The 24912-nt window shown below is 46.6% G+C and overlaps 13 protein-coding genes across 13 annotated transcripts; 7 read left to right on the forward strand and 6 right to left on the reverse strand.

Annotated features, from left to right (window-relative positions):
• Positions 1–135: 135 nt before the first annotated feature.
• Positions 136–2804, reverse strand: V1513DRAFT_9071 (uncharacterized protein). Its single transcript, XM_066900633.1, has one exon. The coding sequence runs from the start codon at positions 2440–2442 to the stop codon at positions 475–477; it is 1968 nt and encodes a 655-aa protein (XP_066756576.1). The 5' UTR covers positions 2443–2804; the 3' UTR covers positions 136–474.
• A 295-nt stretch (positions 2805–3099) lies between these two features.
• Positions 3100–3693, reverse strand: V1513DRAFT_422352 (Oxo-4-hydroxy-4-carboxy-5-ureidoimidazoline decarboxylase; the record flags this gene model as incomplete). Its single annotated transcript, XM_066895973.1, has 2 exons — positions 3100–3159; positions 3214–3693. The coding sequence occupies 2 exons, from the start codon at positions 3691–3693 to the stop codon at positions 3100–3102; spliced, it is 540 nt and encodes a 179-aa protein (XP_066756577.1).
• Positions 3694–3902: 209 nt separating this feature from the next.
• V1513DRAFT_407855 (DNA/pantothenate metabolism flavoprotein) lies at positions 3903–5201 on the forward strand. Its single transcript, XM_066895664.1, has 3 exons — positions 3903–4193; positions 4254–4476; positions 4526–5201. Exons 1-3 carry the CDS (start codon positions 3975–3977, stop codon positions 5119–5121), a joined length of 1038 nt encoding a protein of 345 aa, XP_066756578.1. The 5' UTR covers positions 3903–3974; the 3' UTR covers positions 5122–5201.
• A 242-nt stretch (positions 5202–5443) lies between these two features.
• On the forward strand, positions 5444–6900 carry V1513DRAFT_435292 (branched-chain alpha-ketoacid dehydrogenase kinase). Its single transcript, XM_066896593.1, has one exon. It carries the CDS (start codon positions 5467–5469, stop codon positions 6814–6816), a length of 1350 nt encoding a protein of 449 aa, XP_066756579.1. The 5' UTR covers positions 5444–5466; the 3' UTR covers positions 6817–6900.
• A 304-nt stretch (positions 6901–7204) lies between these two features.
• On the forward strand, positions 7205–7759 carry V1513DRAFT_372685 (uncharacterized protein; the record flags this gene model as incomplete). The annotated part of the gene is made up of 2 exons (XM_066894790.1): positions 7205–7553; positions 7602–7759. 2 exons carry the CDS (start codon positions 7205–7207, stop codon positions 7757–7759), a joined length of 507 nt encoding a protein of 168 aa, XP_066756580.1.
• V1513DRAFT_435295 (uncharacterized protein) lies at positions 7733–9958 on the forward strand. Its single transcript, XM_066896594.1, has one exon. The coding sequence runs from the start codon at positions 7998–8000 to the stop codon at positions 9723–9725; it is 1728 nt and encodes a 575-aa protein (XP_066756581.1). The 5' UTR covers positions 7733–7997; the 3' UTR covers positions 9726–9958.
• Positions 9959–10004: 46 nt separating this feature from the next.
• V1513DRAFT_422356 (uncharacterized protein) lies at positions 10005–10470 on the reverse strand (the record flags this gene model as incomplete). Its single annotated transcript, XM_066895974.1, has 2 exons — positions 10005–10065; positions 10115–10470. 2 exons carry the CDS (start codon positions 10468–10470, stop codon positions 10005–10007), a joined length of 417 nt encoding a protein of 138 aa, XP_066756582.1.
• A 319-nt stretch (positions 10471–10789) lies between these two features.
• V1513DRAFT_476701 (uncharacterized protein) lies at positions 10790–14169 on the forward strand. Its single transcript, XM_066900217.1, has 4 exons — positions 10790–11204; positions 11262–12481; positions 12533–12856; positions 12904–14169. Exons 1-4 carry the CDS (start codon positions 11008–11010, stop codon positions 13926–13928), a joined length of 2766 nt encoding a protein of 921 aa, XP_066756583.1. The 5' UTR covers positions 10790–11007; the 3' UTR covers positions 13929–14169.
• Positions 14170–15199: 1030 nt separating this feature from the next.
• V1513DRAFT_435304 (copper amine oxidase) lies at positions 15200–17795 on the forward strand. The gene is made up of 2 exons (XM_066896595.1): positions 15200–17122; positions 17177–17795. Exons 1-2 carry the CDS (start codon positions 15222–15224, stop codon positions 17415–17417), a joined length of 2142 nt encoding a protein of 713 aa, XP_066756584.1. The 5' UTR covers positions 15200–15221; the 3' UTR covers positions 17418–17795.
• Positions 17532–19476, reverse strand: V1513DRAFT_435306 (uncharacterized protein). Its single transcript, XM_066896596.1, has 4 exons — positions 19094–19476; positions 18997–19041; positions 18417–18950; positions 17532–18365 (listed from the first exon to the last, which is right to left on the reverse strand). Exons 1-4 carry the CDS (start codon positions 19390–19392, stop codon positions 17867–17869), a joined length of 1377 nt encoding a protein of 458 aa, XP_066756585.1. The 5' UTR covers positions 19393–19476; the 3' UTR covers positions 17532–17866.
• A 63-nt stretch (positions 19477–19539) lies between these two features.
• On the reverse strand, positions 19540–20759 carry V1513DRAFT_372108 (uncharacterized protein; the record flags this gene model as incomplete). The annotated part of the gene is made up of 5 exons (XM_066894765.1): positions 19540–19677; positions 19730–20314; positions 20414–20450; positions 20502–20614; positions 20715–20759. 5 exons carry the CDS (start codon positions 20757–20759, stop codon positions 19540–19542), a joined length of 918 nt encoding a protein of 305 aa, XP_066756586.1.
• Positions 20760–21042: 283 nt separating this feature from the next.
• V1513DRAFT_435311 (glutathione synthase) lies at positions 21043–22871 on the reverse strand. The gene is made up of 2 exons (XM_066896597.1): positions 22365–22871; positions 21043–22311 (listed from the first exon to the last, which is right to left on the reverse strand). Exons 1-2 carry the CDS (start codon positions 22652–22654, stop codon positions 21120–21122), a joined length of 1482 nt encoding a protein of 493 aa, XP_066756587.1. The 5' UTR covers positions 22655–22871; the 3' UTR covers positions 21043–21119.
• Positions 22872–23019: 148 nt separating this feature from the next.
• On the forward strand, positions 23020–24412 carry V1513DRAFT_435313 (uncharacterized protein). The gene has a single exon (XM_066896598.1). It carries the CDS (start codon positions 23086–23088, stop codon positions 23974–23976), a length of 891 nt encoding a protein of 296 aa, XP_066756588.1. The 5' UTR covers positions 23020–23085; the 3' UTR covers positions 23977–24412.
• Positions 24413–24912: the final 500 nt, after the last annotated feature.

Here is a 24912-nt window from a genome sequence, read left to right on the forward strand (position 1 = left end):
GCGAATTATATAGTTCGCGACACTATATGAATAATTCGACACCTCTAATTGTATCTTTCCGCACACATCGCAGTACTAGACGCTCCAACAGTAATCAACAACATAACCTGAAAATTTGAAATAACAATGCAAGACGACAATGAATGACGAAAGGTTGCACGCAAACGAAAAAATAAATGACCACAAAAAACTACTTAAACAAAGATGCAATAAAGCAAATGACAAATTTAGTTTCATCCGTCCCAAAAACAACGGAAATTCCGACGAAGATTCATTTGGACAGTCAGTACCACACAGCCTCCTCCAAGTAACAATGAACACAAAACGAAAATGCGGTAATAACATACAAAATTCCCAATGCACGTCTTAACTCCAAACCCACAACAACTTATTATTCCTTTATTACCTATAATCTTGTACTTTCAATGACGTTGATCCCTTCGAATAGCTAATATTGCCTCCTTGACACCATTTCTACTCCGGGGGAACACACCAATGCCTGTGGAAAAACCACGCTTTGGACTGGCAGTTCTTGCTACAATACTTAGTTCGACGACATCTTCGGCACTTTGCAAACTGCTTCGGATACTCTTCCCACTTGCCGCATTCGAAATAACCACACTGACGCACGCCACCACGAGATTCGTCTTTTCGGCATGAGTTCCGCATAATCACCGATGCCCAATAGTGCAAATCGCCAACAAACATGCGGGTAGTGAATCGTTCTACGAGCTGGAAAAGATTCAACGTGGGCAGCTTGTATTCGGGCGCAATGAGAGACTCATCTTCCGGGACAAGTGACGGATCATCTAAGCCAGCATCTGACGGCGTGGACGACATTTGGGATCGAATATCCGTTCTAGTAGATAAGCACGGCACTATATGAGTATTCTGAAAATATGGCCGAAGACAGACGTATTTCGAAACGTATGCTAGAAGCTGTAGCGACATAAGCACGTCGTCCTCACGCGGCAGGTTATCTTGAGATCCAAGAAATGCTGGGATGGACAGCGACGATGGCGAAACGCCTGGGATTGATTCAGTTTGGGGAGCATCCTGAACCGGAGATGGTTCAGTCTGAGAAGCCGGTGCAGATGGAGCCGATGCAGCTCCAAATAATGGACTCAGCTGTGTGCGTAAAGACGGTGGAGATGGGCGGTCATTCGAAGTCACAGGCTCTGAATCTGCAGAACTTTGTGCAACGTCAAACACCGACGACGCAGTAGACTCTGCCGCGTTTTCTCTTTGTAGAACATCGCGATATTCGGCCGTGTAGTCCATATCGATAATCCGCGGAGCGATATCTGCGGTATAACTTGACATCTCTGAATATTGAACCTCATCGGAAGAAGAATTGTGAATGTCCTCCGCATCAGTAGCAACCTGCGAAGACACCGAGGACGTCATAATATCCTGGGGCGCATCATCAATCTCCATTGCTGTTGCTGTGTCTGCGGCGACAGAAGTGACACGGGCAGAAGGGATATCAACCGGACCTGGCTCTGTAGCCGTAACTGCGGTAGGGCTCATGACACCACTCGTAGAGGCAGATGGCGAAGAATGTGTAGATTGGGTATGAGAATACGAATGTGAACGCGAATGAGAATGAGAATGATGATGCCGATGGTGATGTCGGTGGTGATGATATAAGTGATGATGCAGTCTGCTTATGTACGCGGTATTGGCCTCGGCCGTATCAGCTGTGGGTTGCGCAACTGTGCTAGCTTCACGAGAAGCTTGATCTAAATTATCTTCATGCTGCGCGGCTTGCCGCTGCTGTTCCTCGGTTGTGGCCACAGCGGCACCCATCATCGTAACAAACATGTCAGCCGCATTCACATCAATACCAGAGTCGAACATTGGCTCCTGCGGTCGTCCTGGTTCTGTTTGTTCTTGTTCGCTGTCATTATCTTGTGTCGTTTCTCGCCGTCTAGAGACTATTGGTGCCGAAGGAGCCATAAGAGGAAAACTAGGATGACGGGCATCGAACACGGTCGCGTGGCTATGCGGCGAGGGCTGGTTGACAAAGAAGTCGTGATACATCCTTACCTTTTCCACTGCCTCCAGGAAGTTATCTAGCACTGTAGCAAGGATGGGGACGATGTCGGCCTCTACAACCCTCCGACGAACAGCCTCAGATCCACGAACGCCGACGGACGACAGACATTGCAGTGCAAGTGACCACTTCCACGAAGTGAGCAAATCCTTCGAATGCATACCCTCGCAAGACTTTAATATGGTAATGAGTCTATCGATTCCACCGTCCGTTGCTAGCGATTCGCGGATAAGCTGTGAGGACGATACGAGCACGCACAAACTGCTGAGAGAGTTTACTAGCGGACGATCGAAGGGGCAATCAAGTGCACGGCGGTCGTAGAGGGTTGGCGTCATGTTGGCCGTCGCCTTGTTGTTAAGGACGGAAAAGAAGTTGACATCTCGCATTTCCACTGTGACTTATTAGGGACTTAGTACACATGAAGATACAAGCGGGGTTGTGTGAAACAAAATATAGATAATGGGACATGGCACAGATGCGGGGCTAACCACAACGGCAGAAAAACAGCGATATATGAAAACAACATACCGTGAATCTTGGAGACGCAAGGGATAGATGGTGGAGAGGCGGATAGAGAATGATGGAAAAAGGACGCAGTTGGGGGTGGTAGAGAGTGAAGGGATTGCTAAACCGGCGATGTTGACTCAACGAGGTGGTATAAAGAGCGGCGGTGATGTTGTGACCCATCAGGAGGCACGCAACTTATTTTATTGTGGCAACTCAACTTTTTGTCAGCGATAGGAGAATAGAGACGCCCTAACCCTTCCGCCGCATTTGGCGATTACGTGCCACCTTAGTACAAAACCCTCCTAGAAGTCAGTATTCACGTGAACAGCCAAAACCTGCACATTATCAACGTGTCTCCGAGCTTTATATTATTGATATGAGATATCCTACAGACGATCCACTCCATAGACTCCGCTTTATTCATGTCGCTCTCCTGTTACCCATTGGCAACCTTGACTACGATTCAAACTATATAGTTGAATTACGGAAAAAGCGTGTATGTAGCTTTTGCTGTTGTTATTTAACTATACCACATTTTATGCTATATGACCGGCACCCAGCTTCTTCGCTCTATCGATGGCAATGTCGCACATGGCCTGAAATTAAGTGATTAGGCTACTATGATGCACGTTGACGAAAGATCCACTTACGTTCACGGCTTCAATCTTCTCCAGTTCATACTCTCCGCGCGTAATCCGTGACCGCATGTCGGCCATGATTACGTCTCTCGGACGGCCATTTACAAACACGACGTATCGTAGACCTGGAAATTTCTCTTCATATTCCTTATTCAATGCGGCCAATGCCTCTGCCTCTCCCTGAAGACTGGCCTGCTCGGCAACAGAATGAGCAGAGTCAATCTTGCGAGCGCCAAGACGCGGATGTGCAGCGAGAATTTCCAGCAAGATTTCGCGTTTCGTTGGATCATTCTGTGATTCAGAAGCGAGGTTGAGCAGAAGCGCTCTTGAATAAGCAACGAGCTCGCCGTAGGATGTCGCGCTTAAAAAGCCAGGAAGAATCAGAGACTCAAGCGCTGGAGATTTTTCCAAGAGGTGCGTGATGATGGTGATCCGATCTTTGCTAGAGAGCGATTGAAACGCACTTGGTGGTGGGAGTTCGTAGTCTGCCATTTTATCCGAGAGGGCGGCTGGGACGTACAGTGGACGACATGCCTCGAGATATATTCGACCTAATGCTTAACGGAATTGTTGTAGTATAAATGGATTGGGTGCATTTTGGAGAAGGCCGACACGATGGCCTATGCTCCTGACGCCGCCGGAGCCGCAGCAAGGCTAATTGGCCGGCGAACGCCGAGTTTGGCCCGCTGCACCAGTTATGAGCCGCGGTCATCATTGCTACACCCCGCAACCGTAAACACTCTTATCGCCAATCGTCATAGTCAACCGCAGCAATGGATTCTCATATTCCGTCACCTCCGACTCGACGACTCTCGACTGGCGAGCGAGAAAATGCCATTGATCGTACCATTCCGTTGTTTCCTCCAGCGGTCGAAATAGACGAACACAACTACTTCGACAACAATGATCCTCCGGAGTATCTTGAAAGCATGATTTCTGGTGCCCAGGAGTTTGTCAAATTTCATAAAAATAACCGAGTTGTTTTAGTAACGGTGAGCACTCGTGGTCGCAACTACACAGCGGAGTTATGCTAACATTCGTTGTATGTCTAGTCCGGTGGAACTACTGTTCCTCTCGAGAATCAAACTGTTCGGTTTATTGACAATTTCTCTGCTGGTACTCGTGGTGCTACTTCTGCAGAGTATTTTTTGGAGCATGGATATGCCGTAATCTTCTTGCATAGGCAGTTCAGCTTGCTGCCGTACTCCCGTCATTATTCACACTCAACCAATTGTTTCTTAGACTTCATGGAAGAAAAGAACGGCAAGGTTGTGGGTAAGTACCATAGTATTCTTTCTGTCTATTCAAACCTGACATATTCCAGTTGATCCGAAATACCAAGAAGAAATGCTCTCAGTTTTACGCCAGTATCAAACGGCAAAAGAAAAGAACCTCCTTCTTCTCCTCCCATTCACCACCATCAACCAGTACCTTCACACGCTCCGAGCATTGAGTGTTACGCTGCAGCCGCTAAAATCTCGGGCGCTATTTTACTTAGCGGCAGCAGTGTCCGATTTCTTCGTGCCACTTCATCGGATTCCCGAGCATAAAATTCAGTCTAAGGCAGGCGGCAGCAAGCTCCTTATGAACCTCGACCCTGTTCCTAAGTTCCTTCATCGTCTGGTAGAGAAATGGGCACCGGGAGCGATGATCATTTCATTCAAGCTTGAGACAGACTCATCCATCCTGTTGTCGAAGTCTCGGCAGGCGCTCGAGCGATACTCACACCAACTTGTTATCGGAAACTTACTACAGACTCGCAAAACGGAAGTCGTTTTCGTCGAACCCGACACGCCAGCATATTGGATCCGTCTTACCCCGGCTCAAGAAGCAGCGGGGATTGATATTGAAAGCCTGATTATCCCTGCCATAGTGAAACGTCATACTGTCTGGATAAAGGAATCGGGCAGTAGCGTGTAATATTTTGGGCATGGTCTGGTAAAGAATGCATTGTGCGAGAGATATAGATAATAAATTCGTGTAATATACTTTCGTAGATGAACAGTAATGTTGACTATTCCATCACAGTAATTATCTCAGCAAATTACGTAGCTACGTGTAACTGACGTACACTGTCTATAGGACCGTCCTTTATCAAAGTCGGATATCTCCAGTAGCTTTTGTTAATGCTGCTTCAGAAACAATCTTACCAATATTACCAAAAGTGGTTAGAAACCCTAGCCCGCAAGCCGATGAATGACGTTAAGTGTTTGACACGCTTCCGGCTATCATTTACCGACGTCCATACCATTAAATCACTCAACGATGGGAACTAGGAGCACTCTGCCCGATGGTCTGTGTACAATATCCAGATGTCTTTCGCAGTCGCTCTACCGAGCCCGAAGAACGCGGTCACTCGAAATCCATCATAGCCGGGCACATGTCGGCAAGAGGTTCAACTCCGCCATGCCCCCCTCCACGGTTTCGTCGCGACATTTCTACCAGAATGAGACACTACTCGATTTTGCAGCACGCTCATCGAGACCTGTATCTTTGCGCCAACTAGCGTTCTTTGGAATGAAGCTCACGAACGATAAAATAATCCAGTCGGCCAATTTCGTTCGACAAGAGTTGCCAACGCGAATGGCCCACCGCATTCACGATATGCAAAGTCTTCCGTATTCAGTTGTGCGAAACAATCATATATCGTACGTATATGAATTATACTATCATTCATTCAATAGCATTCGGCGTTTCCCAGTTATCAAAACGGTCGTAGATAACAATCGGTTCTGTGATGTTCTTAGGGAGCTATTGGAACATCATACGGCTGTGATCCCGCACCTCGTCATGGGAATAATTGAGTGCTCAGATCTGATTGACTCGAAGAAAATGGACAATTTTATGGAATCGATGCTAAGAAGTAGGATTTCCCGACGGGTGTTCACAGAGCAGCATATCGCTTTGACTGATGCATTCCTCAAGGATCCAAATTTCAAGCCAACCGAGCAAGTCGGACAGGTATTTTTACAGTGCAGTGCTGCAGATATTGTGCGACAGTGCGATGCCCTTGCTCGGAGCCTCACCCGGTCTTGTCATGAAGATATACCTATTCCTGACCTTGTTTTCGAAGGAGATGTCAACACCAAGTTCGCGTGCGTCGCTAGTCATCTACGCTACATGGTCGGAGAAATCCTACGCAACACCTTCGAAGCCTCAGCCGAGCGCTACCAAGCAATGGGAAACCCTCCCCCGCCGGTATTAGTCACGATAATTGATGCGCCTCAGCATGTGACATTCCGGTTTTCGGACCAAGCTGGCGGAATCCCTCCGGAGATCATACCATACCTCTGGAGCTTCGCGAAGGGCCCACGAAGCATGATCCGACATCACAACTTTAAACAAGTCCCCGTATTAGAGACGATCGTAGAAGAATTGGAAACATCTGTCGCGGTTGCTAGGGGACAGAGGAAGCGCATCAGCAGCCTTACCAGCTTGACGACGCGGTCGACTACTTTGAGATTAGGGATGGGGCTTCCGATGTGCAAAATATATGCAGAGTTTTGGGGTGGCAAAATTGCAGTGAAGTCTATAGAAGGATTTGGGTGTGATGTGTTTTTGCATATATCGAAGTTAGGCAACGAGAGCCGCTTTGTACAGATGAATAACATTTGAGGTGCTATTGGTGTTGATTATTGGTTCTCGCTGGCGTTTAGAGTACTTTAATGGTTTGATTGAATGCATTTACATATTCCCCTGAACTGCTAAAATGACAGTCACCATTGTTTGCGAACTGTGCCTGTGCTCCGATAACGTGGAACGGCTAGTAAGGAGCATCAGAATAATGTTAGGGGTCGTTGTGGCTCGCATAATAACGTTTAAGGTACCTTACCCCTGACGCGTTGTTAACGCGACTGGCCGATACCACAGTAAACAAACTGGTCTCGGATCAGTCCGGCTGGGAACCATCATTACTAGCACCAAATTCTCTATCCATACAGTGTTGATTACCATATAAACAGCTCTTCTAGCTTACTCAAGTTTCTCGAGGCTGAATAGCACCATGAGCAATCAGCAAGACAATTCTTTCGGTCTTCAACATCAACCAAGAATGCAGAACACATATTCCCGTCATCAATACGGCTCCACAACGAGAAAGTCGAGATCTTTTCACAGGCCCTCATTTTTGCCTAGGTGGGGAGAGAAAAATGAGCAGCAAAGACCCTCACCAGATTATGCTCCGCGTACTGGATCCGAATCTCCAACTCAGCGATTTCCGGGATCTTCGAGGACAGGTCCATCTATGGATACGTCCCGACATATGCAACCGGAAGTGACCGATGTCATTTATGTCGGCCATTTGTCACCCTCTGTCTCGGAAAAGGACTTATATGATGTTTTCTCTAGCTATGGTATGATTTAGTTTATCTCCTGGATCGGAATGACTAACTGTGTCTTAGGTCATATAGAGAGCATTTTTCGGCGCCGTGCAAATAGCTCAAGCTCAGAGACTGACGGGCCTAGCTATTATGCTTTCGTTCGCTTTTCAGACTCAGGTTCCGCATTCATGGCCATCTCTGGACGGGACGGTACAATACTGGCCGGACGAAGAATGTAACTATATATTGTTGTGGGCTGAGTTTATCGATTTGATTTTAACGACCTACAGTACTGTCAGACCTCGTAACAACACAGGAGGAAACTCTATTCGTGGGTCGCCCAACAACAGGTCTAATCAAGCTCCCAGTCCCTATACTCGTGAAGCTCGCACCGTATCCGTCCACTCAGTCCACAGTGATCGCTCATACAGTTCTGAGCCATCGCGACTTCTTATCGTTGCTAACATTCCTCTTGACATGTACCCAGAAGATCTGTACCGGTTATTCTCTAGGTTTGGGGCAGTTACCAGTTTAGTCATTCACGAGCAGATGGATGAGTATGGGAGACGGTACGGCGATGTATTGATGGCCAGTTCTTCTTTCGCCAAGCAAGCGCTGGAAGGCTTACATGGAGTGGATGTGCGAGGATACATTCTCGAAGTCAATTACAAGCCGTCTGGAGTGCCACAGCCCCCGGTTGTGCCTCTAATGTACTGGGCCCAATCGGAGACCGGATCTGCTCCTCAAGCGGTAATGTATCCTCGGTATACAACTATGCCTATGCCAAACTATGGCCCACAATATGCTATGCCATTCACCGTTTATTGGAATCCTTCTACAGGTGATTACTACCCATGCTACACAAGCCCTCCTGAGTATTTCTATCCAGGAGCGGAATACCAAACATATAGTGGATATTCTCACTATCTACCGTACTCTGCGCGGCCGCGGACGCCGTCTGTCCGGTCCGCTCGACCAGTCCAGAGTGATGAAGCAGATGATGGCACTGACACAGAACCCGAGATAGCTTCGATACCGAGCTCTCCGACTTCTGACGACACAGATATTAATTCCCCAGATAGCCGCCATTCAGGCGGCCGTCATTCAGTCGTCGGCACCGTGAACTATCGACCTTCTCGTCCAATGTCTCGTGTACGTTCACTTACATTTGACACAGACAGTGACGGTCGCCCTATTATCCAAACACATCGTGCATATGGCAGACAAACTTCCCCTGTCAAAGCTGTGGAGAAAACTATTCCGGATGTCTTGAAGCCAATTGATCCTTGCAACCTCTTTGTGAAGAATTTAGATGATACAGTCATTACTGGCACCGAACAGCTGAAACGTCTCTTTGTATCATTTGGAGAGATATTCTCAGCTCACCTTGCCACATATCCGAATACTTCAGTCTCCAGAAATTTTGGTTTTGTGGCCTTCAGATCTCCAGATGACGCGTTGAAAGCAAAAGAAGCAATGGATGGTAAATTGATTGGCAAGAAACGCATCTTTGTCAGCTTTGCGGAAAGAAAGGATGATCGATCACAACGTCTTCGTCAGATTTTCTATCCGCCTAATGAGCACGATAGTCCAGTGGAGGGTTCTACAAAGTCTCCGCATCAAAGAAGTTCATCGGCCTCGTCATCCAGCAATGTCACCCCTACTGACAGTGTACGATCTATTCAGCAGACAGAGACAGCTGAAACATCACCGTTGTATGCGCCTGACACGGATGAGCTTGGCCTTGCAGGATTTCATAATACAGACAAGAAGAAAGAAAACACGAAGAGCAACAATGTGTCCCCAACATCTTCATATTCCAGTACCGGGGGCCCAGTTATGCCTCGAGAAACAGACTCACCTATAAAAAGCCGCAGTCCCAAAAGCTATTCGATTCCATTGGAATCTAGAAAAGATGGGAATGCGGTTCACACAATAGACACTTCATTGGTTAAAGCAACCACAATCAACACTGAACCGGCATCTAGTTTATATTCTGGCAAGCGCTATCACAACCGATCTGGCAACTATGGATCAAGACGCGGTAGGAATTGGCATAGTAGCACTCGAGGTGGACGTTCAGCCGGGAATGAGCGTGGCGGTATTATCAGGCTGGCAACTTCGGAGAATAGTCCGACTGATACTGTTAAGGGAGTCGATGAGTCAGCCGCCGCCTTCACTGCAATCGAGGTTGAAATCAATTAGACAGGTCTTCTTGTAAGAAACGATTGTTATAACTCGAAAGAGTACTGAGGACTGTAGGACGATCATGCTGCATACTTTGTTAATGATCATTAAATGGTATGGTGTTCTTGGTGTGTAGTCACATTTATTGTTAGGAGTTGACTCTGTTTGTCTGTATAATTTTGCACTGTTTCCTGATAGGTTATGACAAGTAATGAATTTGTTTTATGAATAGTGTTTGGGATAGTCTAAAACTATTTTCCATGAAAAGCTGCACGCTTTGTATGCAGCCTGCTCCGTCTAAGGTCTAGAACTGTCCATCTCTTCCATTTCCTCTTCTATCCACTGCTTAAACCGCTTTCTACATCAATTAGCACAGGCGGTGTGAATCAATTAATCGACTCACTTACTGCATGAATTCCTTAAAATCCCAATCGCAATCCGATAATCGTTTCAGGTCGTCAACCCATATATAGCACTGCGCCTCTACTACCTCTTCGGTATCCTCAACATTCACTATAACCGTCCTCCTTTCGTATTCATCTCCTTCAAATTCATCCAGACGACTGACTTGCTCCACAGAAAGGTTCCGTACTAAAATACCTTTCACTGAGGAATTCAACGACGGTATTAAGGCGGGGTATGATTCGTCGATAAGTGCAAATCTGGAATAGTTCTCTAAAACGGCTCTATGGAGCGATATTGGCGATTCGGCGGGAAAATTAAATGTGTTGTAAAGTACGCGGGCGAGAACTTCTGGCGACATCAATGTGCCATAACTGGATCAATAGTACTTTGTCGTCAGCACCAGTCGCAGACAAGACTTACTAAACTAATAAAAACCAACCAGAAAGCAGAAGCAGAAGGCATCATAAATTCTTAATTGTTAAACGCGTAACAGTCGTAGATTTGCAGTCAACGCGAATTCGAAGAGAGAGGACTGATGCTTTAGACCAGCACACTAAACGCGTGGTCATGTGGGACGCACAATATGTTGCTGTGGAGACCGTTGGACCTATGCGGCTCGAAGTCAAAACAACCGACATTGGCATGTGGCGGTAACCCCATTTCACGGCGCGTTTACACCTGACACACGTGTATCACTGGATCGGACTACAACAATCGATTGAACGCTCAGCGGGCATCGTCACTTCCGGCGTTAACGTCTATTTTGAAAAGTTGTGTTGTTTGGGTTACTTAAATTTTTAAATTGCGAGACGACTAGGAATTATTACCAGTCTTCAACGTCCACCTCGGCCACTTCCACGGAATTGCATTTTCCCGCGCACTCCGTCAATGCACGATGACGGTATTACCAACTAGATTTCCCTGCCTTTGTAAGGCGCTATATTCCTGGTCTGGCGAACAAGAGGATGACTTGGGTTTTGTTGAAGGCGATATAATTGAGTGTCTCCATTCCGGCGATGGGCAATGGTGGTTTGGACGATTACAACGGAACAAAGTCGTCGGAAATTTCCCATCCAATTTTGTCACCATGATGTAGGTTGTATGACTTGCATATTGTCATGCAAGGAGAGTTAAGGCTAAATTGAATAGTGGCGATACACCGACGAAATCTCTGGAACCGGAATTCGCAAAACGGTCTACGTCAAGAAACAATGCCCGCACGACAATCTACAACAGTAATATGTATGACGAAATTGATTATCGCCCCAGGTACGATCACAGTACGTCATCTGAAGACGAGGATATTGAAGACAGTATACCGCCGCCTGTGCCACCACCGCACAAGGTGCTATATAGGGCAAAGTCGACTATGTCAATGTATCGTCCTGAGGACGAGAACTTACCTCTAAAGCGTTCACAGACACCGTCGAGAACAGTTATGGATGATGTCCTGAAGAACTTGTATAATACTAGTTCATTAGGATTAGCTCGGAGAGCTGCGACGCAGATGACAAATCGTGCTTGTGAATCTGAAGACCCAGAATCGCCGAGTTTGAACAGAAAAACAACAGGCTTTACGCGTAAGCTTACATTGAAGCGTCCGAAAAGTAGCTTGGGAATTGGGCGGGATCGGGAAGAAGGCAACGATGAAGATATGCGCCGACCTGCTAGGGCCAAACCGGAAGCAGCCTTACATCCTCGGCGAAGCCTCTTGCGAATCAAGTCACTTTCGCGGTCAAATACGGTTAACACGTCTTCGACGGGTTCCAATAGTGTATTGTCGGCCTCGAGCAACAGTACAGCTCCCACGATGATAAGTGACATGAGTGCTACTTCTGCAGGGAGTTTTGCAAGACGAAAGGCAATGAGTAGGATGTCTAATAATGACAATGATAAGGCGTATAGTGAAATACCTGTTACGTTGCCTTCTGCGGTCAGAACAGGTCATCAACCACTGCAGACGAAGTCCAGTTTTGCTGCACTCAAGCTTAAGAAATCCGCAATTTTCAGCAAGATAAAAACACTCGGTAGCGGCTCTTCAAGTGGCAAGTCCACCACGTCTTTCGGATCATTAGAGATCTCAGAGCCGCGTGCGCTCACACACAGTAGCTTGCACAGTTCAGCTGGCATATCTGACGTCCCTGGCGACTCTGTGTCACCCAGGGTCTCACAATCGACGCAGTGGATTCAGGTCCAGACAGATATGCACCGCGCGCACTCGATGAGTCAGAACGAACGGGCCGAACGTCGACGACGGCAGGAGCTGGAGGGATACTCAGTGCTTAACCCCCTAGCTGTAATAAGGAAGCAAGTTGAAGGTGATGAAGATGCTGACGGCCAGCTGGTTGAGAATGGGATGGATGTATCAAGTACGTTATTCTTTCCTATTCCGATGAAGCGATTTTGACTAATGACACTAGAATTTAATTTTACTACGCTGGACAAGGCTGTCCGCGCTTTATCAATTCCGTCTCTTGCAACGCTATCTTCATTCACAATAACTGTTCTTTGTCGGCCATACAAGTCTGATCTTCAGCGGCTACGTGCCATATTCATATTTTGCACGGAGCGCATAATATGGCAGCAGGCGCCACCACCACTCGACGAGTATGATGAGCCTAGTTATGATATAGCACGAATTTTCCGGTCCAAGAAGGCTAGTTCGGATGAGCTTGCAAATTGCGTGAAGTCAATGTGCGATTTACTTCAGATACGATGCGATGTCGTCACGGGATATTTAAGAGGTGAGAGGTTATGATGACATTTTGATACCCGAAGCTAATAATAATAGCACCTGGTGAAACGGTCGACATCCAAACTTTACGAGTGAATCATGCTTGGAACGCAGTTGTCGTCGACGGGGAGTGGAGAATGATCGATGCGTCCCTTGCCAGTCCCACGCATCCTCGTCGATCACTATACACCAACTGTCCATCGACAGCTGCAGAAGATTTTTACTTTCTGGCTAGACCTAGTGAGCTACTATTCACGCACGTTCCGCGATATAGGACACAGCAGCATATAGTACCAAAACTTTCTCAAGAACTTTTACTTGACTTACCGTCGATATGTCCGGCTACGTTCAAGTACAATCTATTCCTTTCGGATTTTGACACGTCTCTGTTACGCACATCAGCAGCAGATGTGATTCAAATTGATCTACAGGCTCCCGTTGATGTTGATTGTATTGCCGATATCGAAGTACGGGGGTACTGCGTTGACGCGGATGGGGACTTGATGGAATCCGGCGAAGTCCTCAAATGCCCAGCGTTATCACAACCATTCTGGATTCGCGGCCAACGAACGTTCCGAGTCAAGACTGTGTTGCCAAAGGACGAGAGTACAGGTGTGCTCAAAATATACGCTGGGAGGCGCGGGCTTTTGCAGTCAGTCAGGGATAACCCATATCCACTGGCGATGGCGTTCCCGGTGTCGCATTCAGGACCGAGCAAGCCATTTAATTTTGTGGCGCGGATACCAACGCCGCAGGCGCTACGATACGACGTATACATTGTGAAACCGCAGTGTCGGGACTTAGTGTTTGGGAATGATTATATGTTTGACTTGAAGCAGTTCCCAAATAATGTCGAAGCGCCGACGTATTCTCCGACGAAGCAGGCTAAACTGGCGTTGCAGTCCCCGTCGGGCAAGATTACGCGGTTGACGCCGAAGGACGACATTCCTGATTATGGGATGCATCCGATAGTGTGGGAGGGCGTCGTTTCGTGTAATGAGGTTGGCGTCTGGAGGGGCTTGGTCGCGGCAGATAGGAGCTCGGCGTGGTGTATTTTTGCTGAGTGGCATTGTGTGCGATAAAAGTGTAACTCGATGTTCAAGGCTAGCTTGTATTTTCGACAGATGAAATTTCCATTTGGTTCATATTATGTTTTGTAACATTCACTATATCATTTGTATAGAATATATGATCAGCGATCCAGTACAACACAACTATTCAGCTATGATCATGCGACAATTTTGTATGTGCTAATAATGGCAACAAAGATACAGTGTAAGCCTATGGCGCGTTCGTTCGGTCGCGACTCAATGCGTATGGTAATATTATTATTGTTTAGAGGAACAGGCAAGAGTTTAAGCTTACTTGGGTAGGATTGTTCCTGCCCCTGAGTCTCGAGTCGGTAAAATACACTTAAATTGACGTCAGCGAGCGAAAAATAATCGGAGCAGCGCAAAGTAAATCGTTTTAAATGCCTCGCAGTTTCTGCAGATGAAGCTTTATGGATCACAATTATCAGTTCTCGGAGCCGGGACCTGACTGCCTAATTAGGCTGCCAGTAAACGAAGGTCATCGTCATCTTATAATCAGTGATTCCCTAGATCCAGAGCACAAGTAAGATTGTCTGTCTGTCTCTGTCTTTGCGGAATGCTTGTATTAGAATTCCCGCGTCCCCGTTTGGCAAGTTTTCGAGTTGACAAACTATTAAGATGGCATTCGAGTTTTAAACAGGGACGCGTGCTTGTTATAATCAACATGATACCTAGCGGCATCTGCAGACAATCACGGCACAACAGCAAGTAAAAGGCCCTTTAGGATGGCGCGATGCTCATGCTTTCATGGTTTTCTGCGCATGGGGCCATGTAGTCCTGGAATTTATTTATTTTATTTTGAGAAAATGCGCGTGCTTCATCTGAAATTTTGCAAAGATATCCGGTATCTGAAGTCCTACAACAACCGGCGCCCAATCGACACGATTCATCAAGGTAGACAGACCAGAAGTAGTCGTTTATTTGAACAACGGCACAAGCTTCCGAGGCATTTAGCATCGCCCGCGTTCAGCGCAGGCGAGATGCCCACACCAATATAGTGGTAATAATAAAATAAAAATAATAATAGTTAATAATCTGCGATAAGCCTGACCAGACCAGCGTTCACGCGTTGGGAGGAATAACTGAAGATTGTCTATGCACTATAATATTTGCACTTGCAACCGTAAATACAATATCACCATGCAATTACCCCAATCTGCCGGAATTGACTGCCTAAACCGGCCTAGCGCGGCTCGGGGCTCGGTCTGCACTATATCTATCAATCCTCTCCACCTGTCGCCCAGCTTCTTCGTCACAGCCCCGCCCAATTCGTTGGAACTCGTCATGTTGGAACGTCTCTCTCAGATCTCGTCGCACACTCGTGCCTCCGCCACTCCTGTTGCGGCCCATCCGCTTGATCCTTTGTCCGCCGCCGAGATCAAGGCGGCAACAACTATCGTCAAGGCTGCTTATCCCGACAAGGTTCTTGCCTTCAATGTCGTCTCGCTTGCTGATCCCCGCAAGGCAGAGTTCCTTGCCTGGCAGGCCGACTCAGAAAAGGTCGCCAAACCCGCGCGCGAGGTCGACATCGTTGCGCTCGAGGCCGGTGTCTCCGGCGTCTGGGAAGGTCTCGTTGACCTGACGGCCGGAAAGGTTAACTCCTGGAAACTTATAGCGGGTGTCCAGCCTATTCTCACCAGCGAAGATTTGATCAAGGTCGAGCTCGTCATCCGAAAGGATCCAAAAGTCATTGAGCAGTGTGTCATCTCCGGAGTCCCAGCCGATGAAATGCATAAGGTCTACTGTGATCCCTGGACAATCGGCTACGACGAACGATTTGGTAATGAACGCAGACTTCAGCAGGCCATCATGTTCTACCGATCCGACGAGGATGACTCCCAGTACTCCCACCCTCTTGATTTTTGCCCCATCTTCGACACCGAGACAGGTGAGATTATTGCCATCGACATTCCTGCCGTCCGACGCCCGCTCAGTAAGCATAAGCACGCCAATTTCCACTCCAAGGCTGTGGCGGAATTGGGCGGCTACCGTGATTCTGTCAAGCCCATTGTAGTTACTCAACCAGAGGGCGTCTCCTTCAAGATGACTGGCCGTGAGATCGAATGGCAGAATTTCAAGTTCCACATTGGCTTTAACTATCGCGAGGGTATTGTTCTCAATAACATCTCCTACAACGATCACGGCAATGTTCGTCCTTTATTTTATCGTATGTCGCTCGCTGAGATGGTTGTTCCATATGGCAATCCCGACCATCCGCACCATCGTAAGCACGCTTTCGACCTTGGCGAGTATGGTGGTGGCTACATGACAAACTCACTTGCTCTTGGCTGTGACTGCAAGGGCGTCATCCACTACCTCGATGCCGCGTTCCCCGACCGTGCTGGAGAGCCCATAACCATCAAGAATGCCATTTGCATCCACGAGGAGGATGATGGTGTCCTGTTCAAGCATTCCGATTTCCGAGACAACTATGCTACCACCATCCTTACCCGTGGTGTGAAGCTTATCGTTTCCCAGATCTTTACCGCAGCTAACTACGAGTACATGGTCTACTGGATTTTCCACATGGACGGCACTATTCAGCTTGAGATTAAGCTTACCGGTATCCTGAATACCTACATCATGACCGATGACGAGGACTCGAGAGGTTTCGGTACTCGGGTCTATCCTGGCGTCAACGCTCACAATCACCAGCACTTGTTCTCGCTCCGCATCAATCCTATGATTGACGGTCTTGAGAACTCTGTCCAAATGGTTGATGCCGTCCGTGATCCTAACCCAGTTGGCTCCAAGGAGAATTATTACGGCAATGCGTTCTTCCCCAAGGCTACTGTATTCAAAACTGCCGGCGAGGCTGTCACCGACTATGATGGAACTACTAGCCGTACTTGGGATATGATCAATCCGAACAAAAAGCACCCCTACTCTGGCAAGCCGGTCTCTTACAAGCTAGTCTCGCGTGAGTCCGCTCCTCTCTTACCTAAAGAGGGTTCCCTTGTCTGGAAGCGTGCTGCATTCGCTCGCCACACTATCCACGTCACTCCATACGTCGACCGACAATTCTACCCTGCTGGTGTTTATGTTCCTCAGACATCTGGTGAGCCTTCTATGGGCCTCCCTGAGTGGATAGGCGACGGCTCTGCAAACATTGAGAATACCGATGTCGTCTTGTGGCACACTTTCGGTATCACTCATTTCCCTGCTCCTGAGGATTTCCCCATCATGTATGTACTTTCTATGAATTCTTTTCTGCAACCCCTGTACCAACTAATATTCAGGCCTGCTGAGCCCATGACGCTCCTTCTCCGACCTCGCAATTTCTTTCTTCAGAACCCGGCCCTCGATGTTCCACCATCTTACATCATGACCACTTCGCGTGCTCGCATTGCTGGTACCTCTACCGTCGAGTCCCTGACTGACAAAGTGTCGCGTCTTGCATTCTCTGAAACCGCAGGCTCTGCCTGTAAGTGCGGAAACAACTGCAGCGGTGCCTGTGGATCTAGCTGCGAGTGCAAGTAAATGGTGATTGAACAATTGTTGTATACTGGATTTAACTGGATTTGCTTAATCCAACGAAAAGTACATGACTGTTCGGTGCGTGTTTCTCACTTTGTAATAAATAGTGGATTGTTTGGGTGAAGTAAGTACTTGTTCCTTTTAGCTTGGCATACATAAATGGCTTTTGCTTTCTACATTATAGTAATTTTATCATGATGTTGTTTCGCGTTTTGTATTTGTTCCCAATATACTATTATCACAATGACTTGCTGTAAATATGCATTAGCAAGCTCCTAATGTGTTCATGGCACTATGCAAGGTTCGATTGTGAATAGCTATATAGTATACATCTACGGAATGCCTCTCACAACGCCGTGACTGAAATTTACTGCCCTTCAGATACATTGTTTGACTGTTCGCTAAGGTGGGTGCGACCTGGGCTTCAGATCGTGCTCGTTCATGAGTTCCCGCTAAGAGTCCATCCCGTCGTCTATGACCTCGCTTGTCTCAGCTTGAGCCGACTCATAAACCTGCGATCCCATAAACTCCTCGATACTTGTACCCGACGACAGCAGAGCCGCCTCATTCGTATCTGCCCCAGACGCCTGCATCTCCTTCTTCAACTCCAAAATCACATTCTGCATATGTTCCCGCTTCGACCCCAACTTCTCAATCTCCCAAAGTCTATTCAACTGCTGCTCGATCGTCTTTTTATTATTATGCATATCAACAAGCAACGGCAAAATTGCCTCTGGTCTTGACAGAAACGCTTCGACGTAGTGCGCCACATACACTCCGCAGTCGCAATAGTTGGGCTGCGCGGGAGCGTATCCGTACTTTGACTTGATTTGATCTCGCTCGATTGTTATTCCGCGCTTGTCTTCGGCTTCGGCGACAAGATAGTCCCGGAGGGGACGGAAGACACTGTTGTGTCGGAGCTTAAGAGAATCGAATATGAAAATGACCGGTCTGTTCTAAGTTAGGCGACTATCAACGCACAGATATAGATTCCAAACGTACTCGTTAGGGAGAATGCTCTTCGTGCCTTTCTTTGGCAGAAATTTGTCTAGTATGCCTTTAGGAGAAGACGAATCCTTATCGTCGTCGCCGTCATCCGAGTCAATGCGTTCAATGTCCGAAACAGCTTCGTCCTTCGGTTTCTGTTCACGCCGGGGCACATCCGCACCACCGCCTGACTTTTCCTTTCCAAGCTCACAAAGGTTGACAATAACAGCCAAATACCAATGGGCCCGCTCGTGAATCGGAATAATAACATACTTCATACTGAACAAATCCACCTTCGACGTCCATTTCTTGACATTATCGAACGCGCCCTTGACACCGTTTATCCGCTGCGTGAGACGTTTGTAGAAAAATGTATTGAAAATGTAAGTCGAGGCTGCAATCTCGGGATGGGCCTTTTGGAGCCGATCTTGAATGTATCTGAGGTAAAAGTCAATGATGGTGTCATTTAGGAACTCGCCGTCATCGAGACGGCTGAAGTCGTCTTCGGTAATGACGACGGTTTTGTTGCCGAAATTGTATTTCAGTGGACTAAATCGTAAGCGACTAGAACTAGATCTGTAGTATGCAAACTTACTCGCCAAGATAAACCTTCGGTCTACTGCTCCGAGTTGCGCGATCCCTACAATCTCGTTAGTATGTGGCCGCCGTAGGAAACCAACACGGACACTTACGAATGAGTATTGTCTGGCATATCATACTCGTCAAGATTATCCAGAATACTCGATTTTGGCGTACTTGAACTTGAACTTCGCGTCCGCATGGAATGCGTGCCGTTCCAGCCCTCGGGCAAAAAGCCATCAAGCTGTTCGTGAGTTAAGAGTTCTCGATGTTTTTTCTCCGCCCCTATACTTGAATACGTCGTCTTCGGTGTCGGAGCCTGTGTGAAGTGAGATGATACCTCGCCGGAATCGTCTAGCGGGAGGCTTCTTCGTTTGGGCTGATATCGCAGGTTTTCCAGCAGCTGGGCCATGTCACTCCTATGCAATTATTAATAGACCTGCAGAAAGTGGGCTGAACAGTTGACCAACATACTCTTTCATATCTACAATCCTTGGGACTGTATCCTCTATAGCACCTAAAAAACTCATGAGCGCCATCTGGTCTTTGGCTTGGAATATTAGCGTATCAGCTGTCGCAGCAATCTCAACAATAGCTGTACTTTGTTAGCATGTAGATCCATTTTAAACCCTTGTAAATATCTCTTACTATGACGACTTTTCAACGTGAGGACGACATCTCTCGTTGTCAGACAATACTACATACCAAGTCAACCTCCGTTGAGACGTAATAACATAAATTGAACATACAGTGAGCTTTAAAAACTTCTCCGTAGCAAAGTTGAAGCCATTCATTAGCTCAGCATTTCGTAGTATTTCTGACACGGATTCTATTCGTTTTGGCATTATAGTAATTGCAAATACTAAGTCATCGTCAGATGATGTGTAAGATCCAAATCGCAGCTGGTGGATTTTCAAAGACACAGTTTTAGTCGGCGGATGCTGAGGTTTCTTAAAGTTTGACTTTGGTAACGAGACTTGTTGCGTGGCTGGTGGACTACTTGATAGAATATTATGTGACACATCTACTGGAGCTGTCGTGTTACTGTCGTTCTTATGATGTTTCGTTGCCTCCGCGTTGTCACCATCTGTATTTATGGTCTTGCTCTTCTCTTTATCCGGCGAAGTTGTCCGCGATACCAAAAGTCCATTTGACAGCGTTTGGCTAGCATCCGTCGTCGGCCTGCCTTTCATCCGTTCATGAATTGATTCCCGTTTCCGCTTCCGTGATGGGTCATGCTCATTTAAACTGCTATCAGAATGCTTAAGCAATTTGCTGTGCTGTGACCGTGACGTATTAAGCGTGTCTATGGGCATGAACGCCACGAAGTTCCTCTAAACATGCTAACGTCAGCCCCTATATTCATCCTTGACGCGTCGTAAACAGCATTTCCATCACGACACGCAAATTCGTACGAAAGCAGATTCACATACACTTGGCCTCATAATCGGAGTCGCGTCTCTCGGTCGACTACGCAAAATCAGCGCAAACGCGTCGAAGGATGGAAATCCTGATACTTACTTGCTGAAACTCGGAATCAACGAACTGGCAGGTCTCCTCGGCAGAGTGCGCGTAATCGTGGGACTTGATGAGCTACGATTCGCAGATGAAGTACGACAGTTCTCCGTTGAGTCCTAGCATTCAAAAAGAAGTCGTGTCAGTCGAACTTGAGCCATAGCAAAATTGAAATCCGCTGCGATGACCTATTTGCCGCTCGCGAGATAGCGCACATACCAAGTCCACCAGTTCTTCCACGAGATTGTCATCCGATGTGCCCATTATATCTGGCTCTGCCACTCATTTGCAAGAAAGAATACGATTCGACGATAATCAGCAGTAATTGAGAGGTCTTGTGGGCACTGCAGATGCGCGGCACGTAAGGACTGTTCGCCTCAATACAGACAACTAAGGCTAGATTTTTGGCGGGCGTGTGGACAGGAGTTGGATTATGTTGGTTTGGGTTCGACCATCGCGCAAACTTGAGTGCGGCTTCGCAGGCGCTACGCGAAGTTTGGAAATTACCAACACCTGGCATAAACCTTGCCCAATTTTATAGTGGACATGCAATATATATTTTGGTGAACTTCAAATGCATTTAAAGTACACAACCCATGTAACCATACCATGCAAATAAACAAACTATATAAGCAACACACTATCAATGCTTCCAAATCCAGCCGCCACACCGCCTTCTTCGGAGTCTGCAAACTTTGTTCGCAAAAGCCATCCCGCTTCGAAGTTTTGCTTAATCTCGTGAGTCTTGCTATCCCACAACACGCATCCAAAGACGCCTAATTCAGATATAACATTACCCTCGGTTACCTTCCCGGCTCTGATGATCGCATTCCGCACATCCTGCGGCGGCTCAATAAGTTCCATAAGAATATATCCTCGCCACAATGTCTCATCATTCAATGCCTTCAAATATCCAGGAATTTTCTCTCTGTAGACATTATTACCGCCACCTTCTCGTTGTGGCTTCAACACATACTTCTCCGGACATGTTTCTATCAACTCGCGAGCCTTTTTACCCAGTTCCGAATCATCCAGTGGTAGAATATCCACAAAGGTATTTTTAAGCTGGTCACGGACATCTGCGTTGGGAACAAATTTCGCCAAAACCAATTCGTCGATAAGTACTTGTTGCACTTTCTTCGCTCCGGCAAAATGAGTAGCTAGTGAAGGACATTTGATAGCTTTCGACAATTCCATTTTCTTTCTGGCGCCCCATGTTGCGGGTGAGGTGTAATCAGCAGGCGTATATCCAGCTCTATAATATACTACTGCGACGTGCCGGCCTTTATACTTGAGCTCCTTGGTAATAGAGTCTAATTCTCCAAACTCTGCAATATCCTCTAAACTGGCGCGGACAGACAGTACGCCAAAGTCCTCCAGAAGGTAATATTCCAGCCACCGCTGATCAAATGCATTGCGCTCGCGCGGCTGCACGACAAATAGAACTATAAAGTCTTTGACTCCGTACGCATTGTGAGCGACACCGAGACCTTTGGCGAGACCGCGAGCAGAGGGATTGACAGGCATGGTTTCGTCTTTGAGGAACTCGCTGCCAGCGGCAGTGCCATATAAGCCCGACTTTCGCAAGAATCTGTGACAATCAGCCGCACGACTCGACAAGCCACCAAATGACGCTGATATAGTATTCAATTCCACCTGACGAATAGATGGCTCAGCTGTAGATGTAGTGTGCAGTAAGTAATCTGATCTGAAAAGTCCGAGAGTGAGTGCTTGCGCGGGCACGCCCCCAGTTATTTCGTCAACCTCCAAATAAAGCTTCCATAGATCAGACATAAAGTCGTCAACATCCGCGAGCCTGTCAGGATGTTAACAAAATTGGTGTTTGAGCGTGGTAAAACCGGCACTCACTCCGTCGTAATCTTGGTCAAGAACTCAGAGTCGTCAGCTACCTTGGCATACAGCTCATTGAACACTGTCTGCAGTCCCAGCGCCTGATCGAACAAGTTCTTGGGAAACGGCGAAGGATGTAATGTCAACGGGACATGTACGCTTGCTTCATCGGCGGCATTCGTATCAGCTGGAGCACGGATAATGAGACCATGAGATAACGACCAGTCACGGAGCGCGACGGCAAGGTTGGCGGTCTCTTCTTCCGTAAGAGTCGGCGGGTATGTCGCTGCATTTAGAATCGTTGACATTATAAATAATTAATGACAACCGCGGATAGATGAACGACACGGTGAAAAGTCCTTTATGTATCTCTCTGGATTCAGGCACGCAAACAACGTAAACTAAATTAAGGCCAATTGAATGATCGTAAAGAATGTGCCTTAAATAACTGGAGAATTCACTAATACGCAAGCCACCGTTGTAGAACGTTTTATTGTATTGGTATAGTCAGGCTATGAAATGGACCCTCAGATTCCGAAGCCGAACTAACTGGTTGATGTGTAATTGAGTTCAGTGTTTAAGTTTAAGTACAAAACCCAGTACTTACTTGAAAGTTACGTGTGGCATTTAAGTGGCTGAGTCGAGAAGCGACGATTCGAAATCCGCCCGTTGAGGCCGTTGGAATATCCATGGCCTATTCATCCTCTTCTTCTTTCCCTCTTCTTTCCTGTCCTTTCTCATGGATATATCACACCGATTGCAGTATACGCCGTTCCTGTATATGCTTGCATCTTTTCGGCACTTCAAAATTTCTGCATTCTTACGCGCGATACATCCAACGCGAGGACTGTCAAAGCAAATTACGATAGTACTGATTTTATCGCTTCTGAACGTGAATCTGAATTATCCTCTTTACGAACCAAGGCGGTATCAACCGGTCTTATACGGCTCGCTGCTTTCGAAACAGTTGAAAGTAGATATGGCGGTTCAAAAAGAAACGGCAAACCTGAAACTTGACCTTTACAATTCCACTTCATCCAACTTCACCAAAATTGCCAATGCAATAAATGGGACACATTATAATGTGACAGAAACGGCGCCTGCTGTAGTGACAATTACATCGTATCTTATCACGCCGGATGGCGTGGTGGACGTCTATGAGCACGACGGCAGCGATGGATTGGAAGATGCAAAAGACAACTTGCTCCATATTATTCTTCCACTGTCGATATTCACTGCTATAGGGTTACTGGGTTTGGCGGCATACTTATACAGCAGCATGAAAAAGTATATGAAGGAGGCCATTTGTAACGCAGTGATCTCGCAAGAGCTGGAGGATAGTCGCAAGGCCTGGAACAATAATCGTGGCAGTAATCAGGATGCCGACTCTTCTAACTCTATCCCTTTACAAAAGCCGCCGGCGGCACACATAAAAGGTAAACTGGATTCGTTATTGGCTGATGACTCGCTGGAAGACATCGAAAAGGATGGGCTTAATGGCTGCGATTGCAGTTACGAAGATGTGGGAAATCGGTACGTACGTAATTATTCAAATAAACTGGGCAGAGCTTGGCATTGGCTTTCAACGAGCGCACGAGGGGATTACAATTCAAGACTAGATGCTGAATAGTTGGCTGTTTTCTATGAAATACATGCGTTCTGTGCGGCATTCATTTGTTACAGCTGCGACTTCAGAGGGGATTACATTGAATACCTGATACTGGATAGCTGGCTGTTTCCTATGAAGCATATGCGAAATTTCTTTGACTCGATTCATTTGGTAGAAACTGCTTTAATTGTTTCTGATATTTGCTTCATCAACTATAATGGCGCAGTTACCAATAAATGTCTATTGTCGCATTATGCCTGCTTCGTTCTGCAATTATGGGAAGATGAAAAAATTCATTCAGGCCTTACAGTAAACAAGAATCAGAGAATCAGATACCGATAATTATTCACCGAATCAGTGGAATGTACTACTAATACTCTAAGCAGATGTTATTGAGCGGACATGTACAACAAGGAGGATTCTGGGTGGCTTCACTTTAGGACGCACAAATGCTTACTTAATATTAAAAATATTTTATTCGTATTTGCATTTTTAACAAAACAAAGTCTTCAATTATTCGCATGCGTGTGAAGCCCTAAAAATACATATATTAATTAAGCAAACATGCTAATGCAGAAAAAAGTTAAAAATGTAGTACCTCATCTTTTTGTGCGGCATCGGTCTCTTAACTTAAAACAGAGTTATCAGATCCTGCAATCTAAAACCTTAAATCAATGGGGACGAATCTTCACTGTCCTGTCTCACTTCACTGCATAATATATCCAGGAAAAAATACATGAGGCGGCTGCTTTTCGAAAGGTCCAGAAACAGATTTATTGAATCCGTATTATGACTCGAGGATCGTGCAATAAGATCCGGACTCGGTGCAATTCATTAAGTTTTGTCATAGGTCTTTTTGGAGGCGTCTTGACTGTCGTAAATAAAATTCCTACTAAAAATAATACTAGCACTAATGATTTTAAACGTTTCGTAACTCATACATTTTATTTGTATAAA

The sequence above is a fragment of the Lipomyces chichibuensis genome (genome assembly GCF_038497645.1).
Source record: "Lipomyces chichibuensis strain CBS 12929 unplaced genomic scaffold V1513scaffold_1, whole genome shotgun sequence".
NCBI classification, from domain to species: Eukaryota; Fungi; Ascomycota; class Lipomycetes; order Lipomycetales; family Lipomycetaceae; genus Lipomyces; species Lipomyces chichibuensis.

Excerpts from the sequence above, each read along its gene's own strand:
- V1513DRAFT_9071 (XM_066900633.1), bottom strand. The coding sequence starts at position 2,442 with ATGCGAGATGTCAACTTCTTTTCCGTCCTTAACAACAAGGCGACGGCC.
- V1513DRAFT_407855 (XM_066895664.1), top strand. The coding sequence starts at position 3,975 with ATGGATTCTCATATTCCGTCACCTCCGACTCGACGACTCTCGACTGGC. Across the intron at positions 4,194-4,253 it reads ACCGAGTTGTTTTAGTAACG|TCCGGTGGAACTACTGTTCC; the intron begins GTGAGCACTCGT and ends TTGTATGTCTAG. Across the intron at positions 4,477-4,525 it reads AAAGAACGGCAAGGTTGTGG|TTGATCCGAAATACCAAGAA; the intron begins GTAAGTACCATA and ends GACATATTCCAG.
- V1513DRAFT_435292 (XM_066896593.1), top strand. The coding sequence starts at position 5,467 with ATGGGAACTAGGAGCACTCTGCCCGATGGTCTGTGTACAATATCCAGA.
- V1513DRAFT_435295 (XM_066896594.1), top strand. The coding sequence starts at position 7,998 with ATGTACCCAGAAGATCTGTACCGGTTATTCTCTAGGTTTGGGGCAGTT.
- V1513DRAFT_476701 (XM_066900217.1), top strand. The coding sequence starts at position 11,008 with ATGACGGTATTACCAACTAGATTTCCCTGCCTTTGTAAGGCGCTATAT. Across the intron at positions 11,205-11,261 it reads TCCAATTTTGTCACCATGAT|TGGCGATACACCGACGAAAT; the intron begins GTAGGTTGTATG and ends TAAATTGAATAG. Across the intron at positions 12,857-12,903 it reads CGTCACGGGATATTTAAGAG|CACCTGGTGAAACGGTCGAC; the intron begins GTGAGAGGTTAT and ends TAATAATAATAG.
- V1513DRAFT_435304 (XM_066896595.1), top strand. The coding sequence starts at position 15,222 with ATGTTGGAACGTCTCTCTCAGATCTCGTCGCACACTCGTGCCTCCGCC. Across the intron at positions 17,123-17,176 it reads CCTGAGGATTTCCCCATCAT|GCCTGCTGAGCCCATGACGC; the intron begins GTATGTACTTTC and ends ACTAATATTCAG.
- V1513DRAFT_435306 (XM_066896596.1), bottom strand. The coding sequence starts at position 19,392 with ATGGCCCAGCTGCTGGAAAACCTGCGATATCAGCCCAAACGAAGAAGC. Across the intron at positions 18,951-18,996 it reads CCGAAGGTTTATCTTGGCGA|TCCACTGAAATACAATTTCG; the intron begins GTAAGTTTGCAT and ends CTTACGATTTAG. Across the intron at positions 18,366-18,416 it reads AAGAGCATTCTCCCTAACGA|ACCGGTCATTTTCATATTCG; the intron begins GTACGTTTGGAA and ends AACTTAGAACAG.
- V1513DRAFT_435311 (XM_066896597.1), bottom strand. The coding sequence starts at position 22,654 with ATGTCAACGATTCTAAATGCAGCGACATACCCGCCGACTCTTACGGAA. Across the intron at positions 22,312-22,364 it reads TTGACCAAGATTACGACGGA|GCTCGCGGATGTTGACGACT; the intron begins GTGAGTGCCGGT and ends ACATCCTGACAG.
- V1513DRAFT_435313 (XM_066896598.1), top strand. The coding sequence starts at position 23,086 with ATGGATATATCACACCGATTGCAGTATACGCCGTTCCTGTATATGCTT.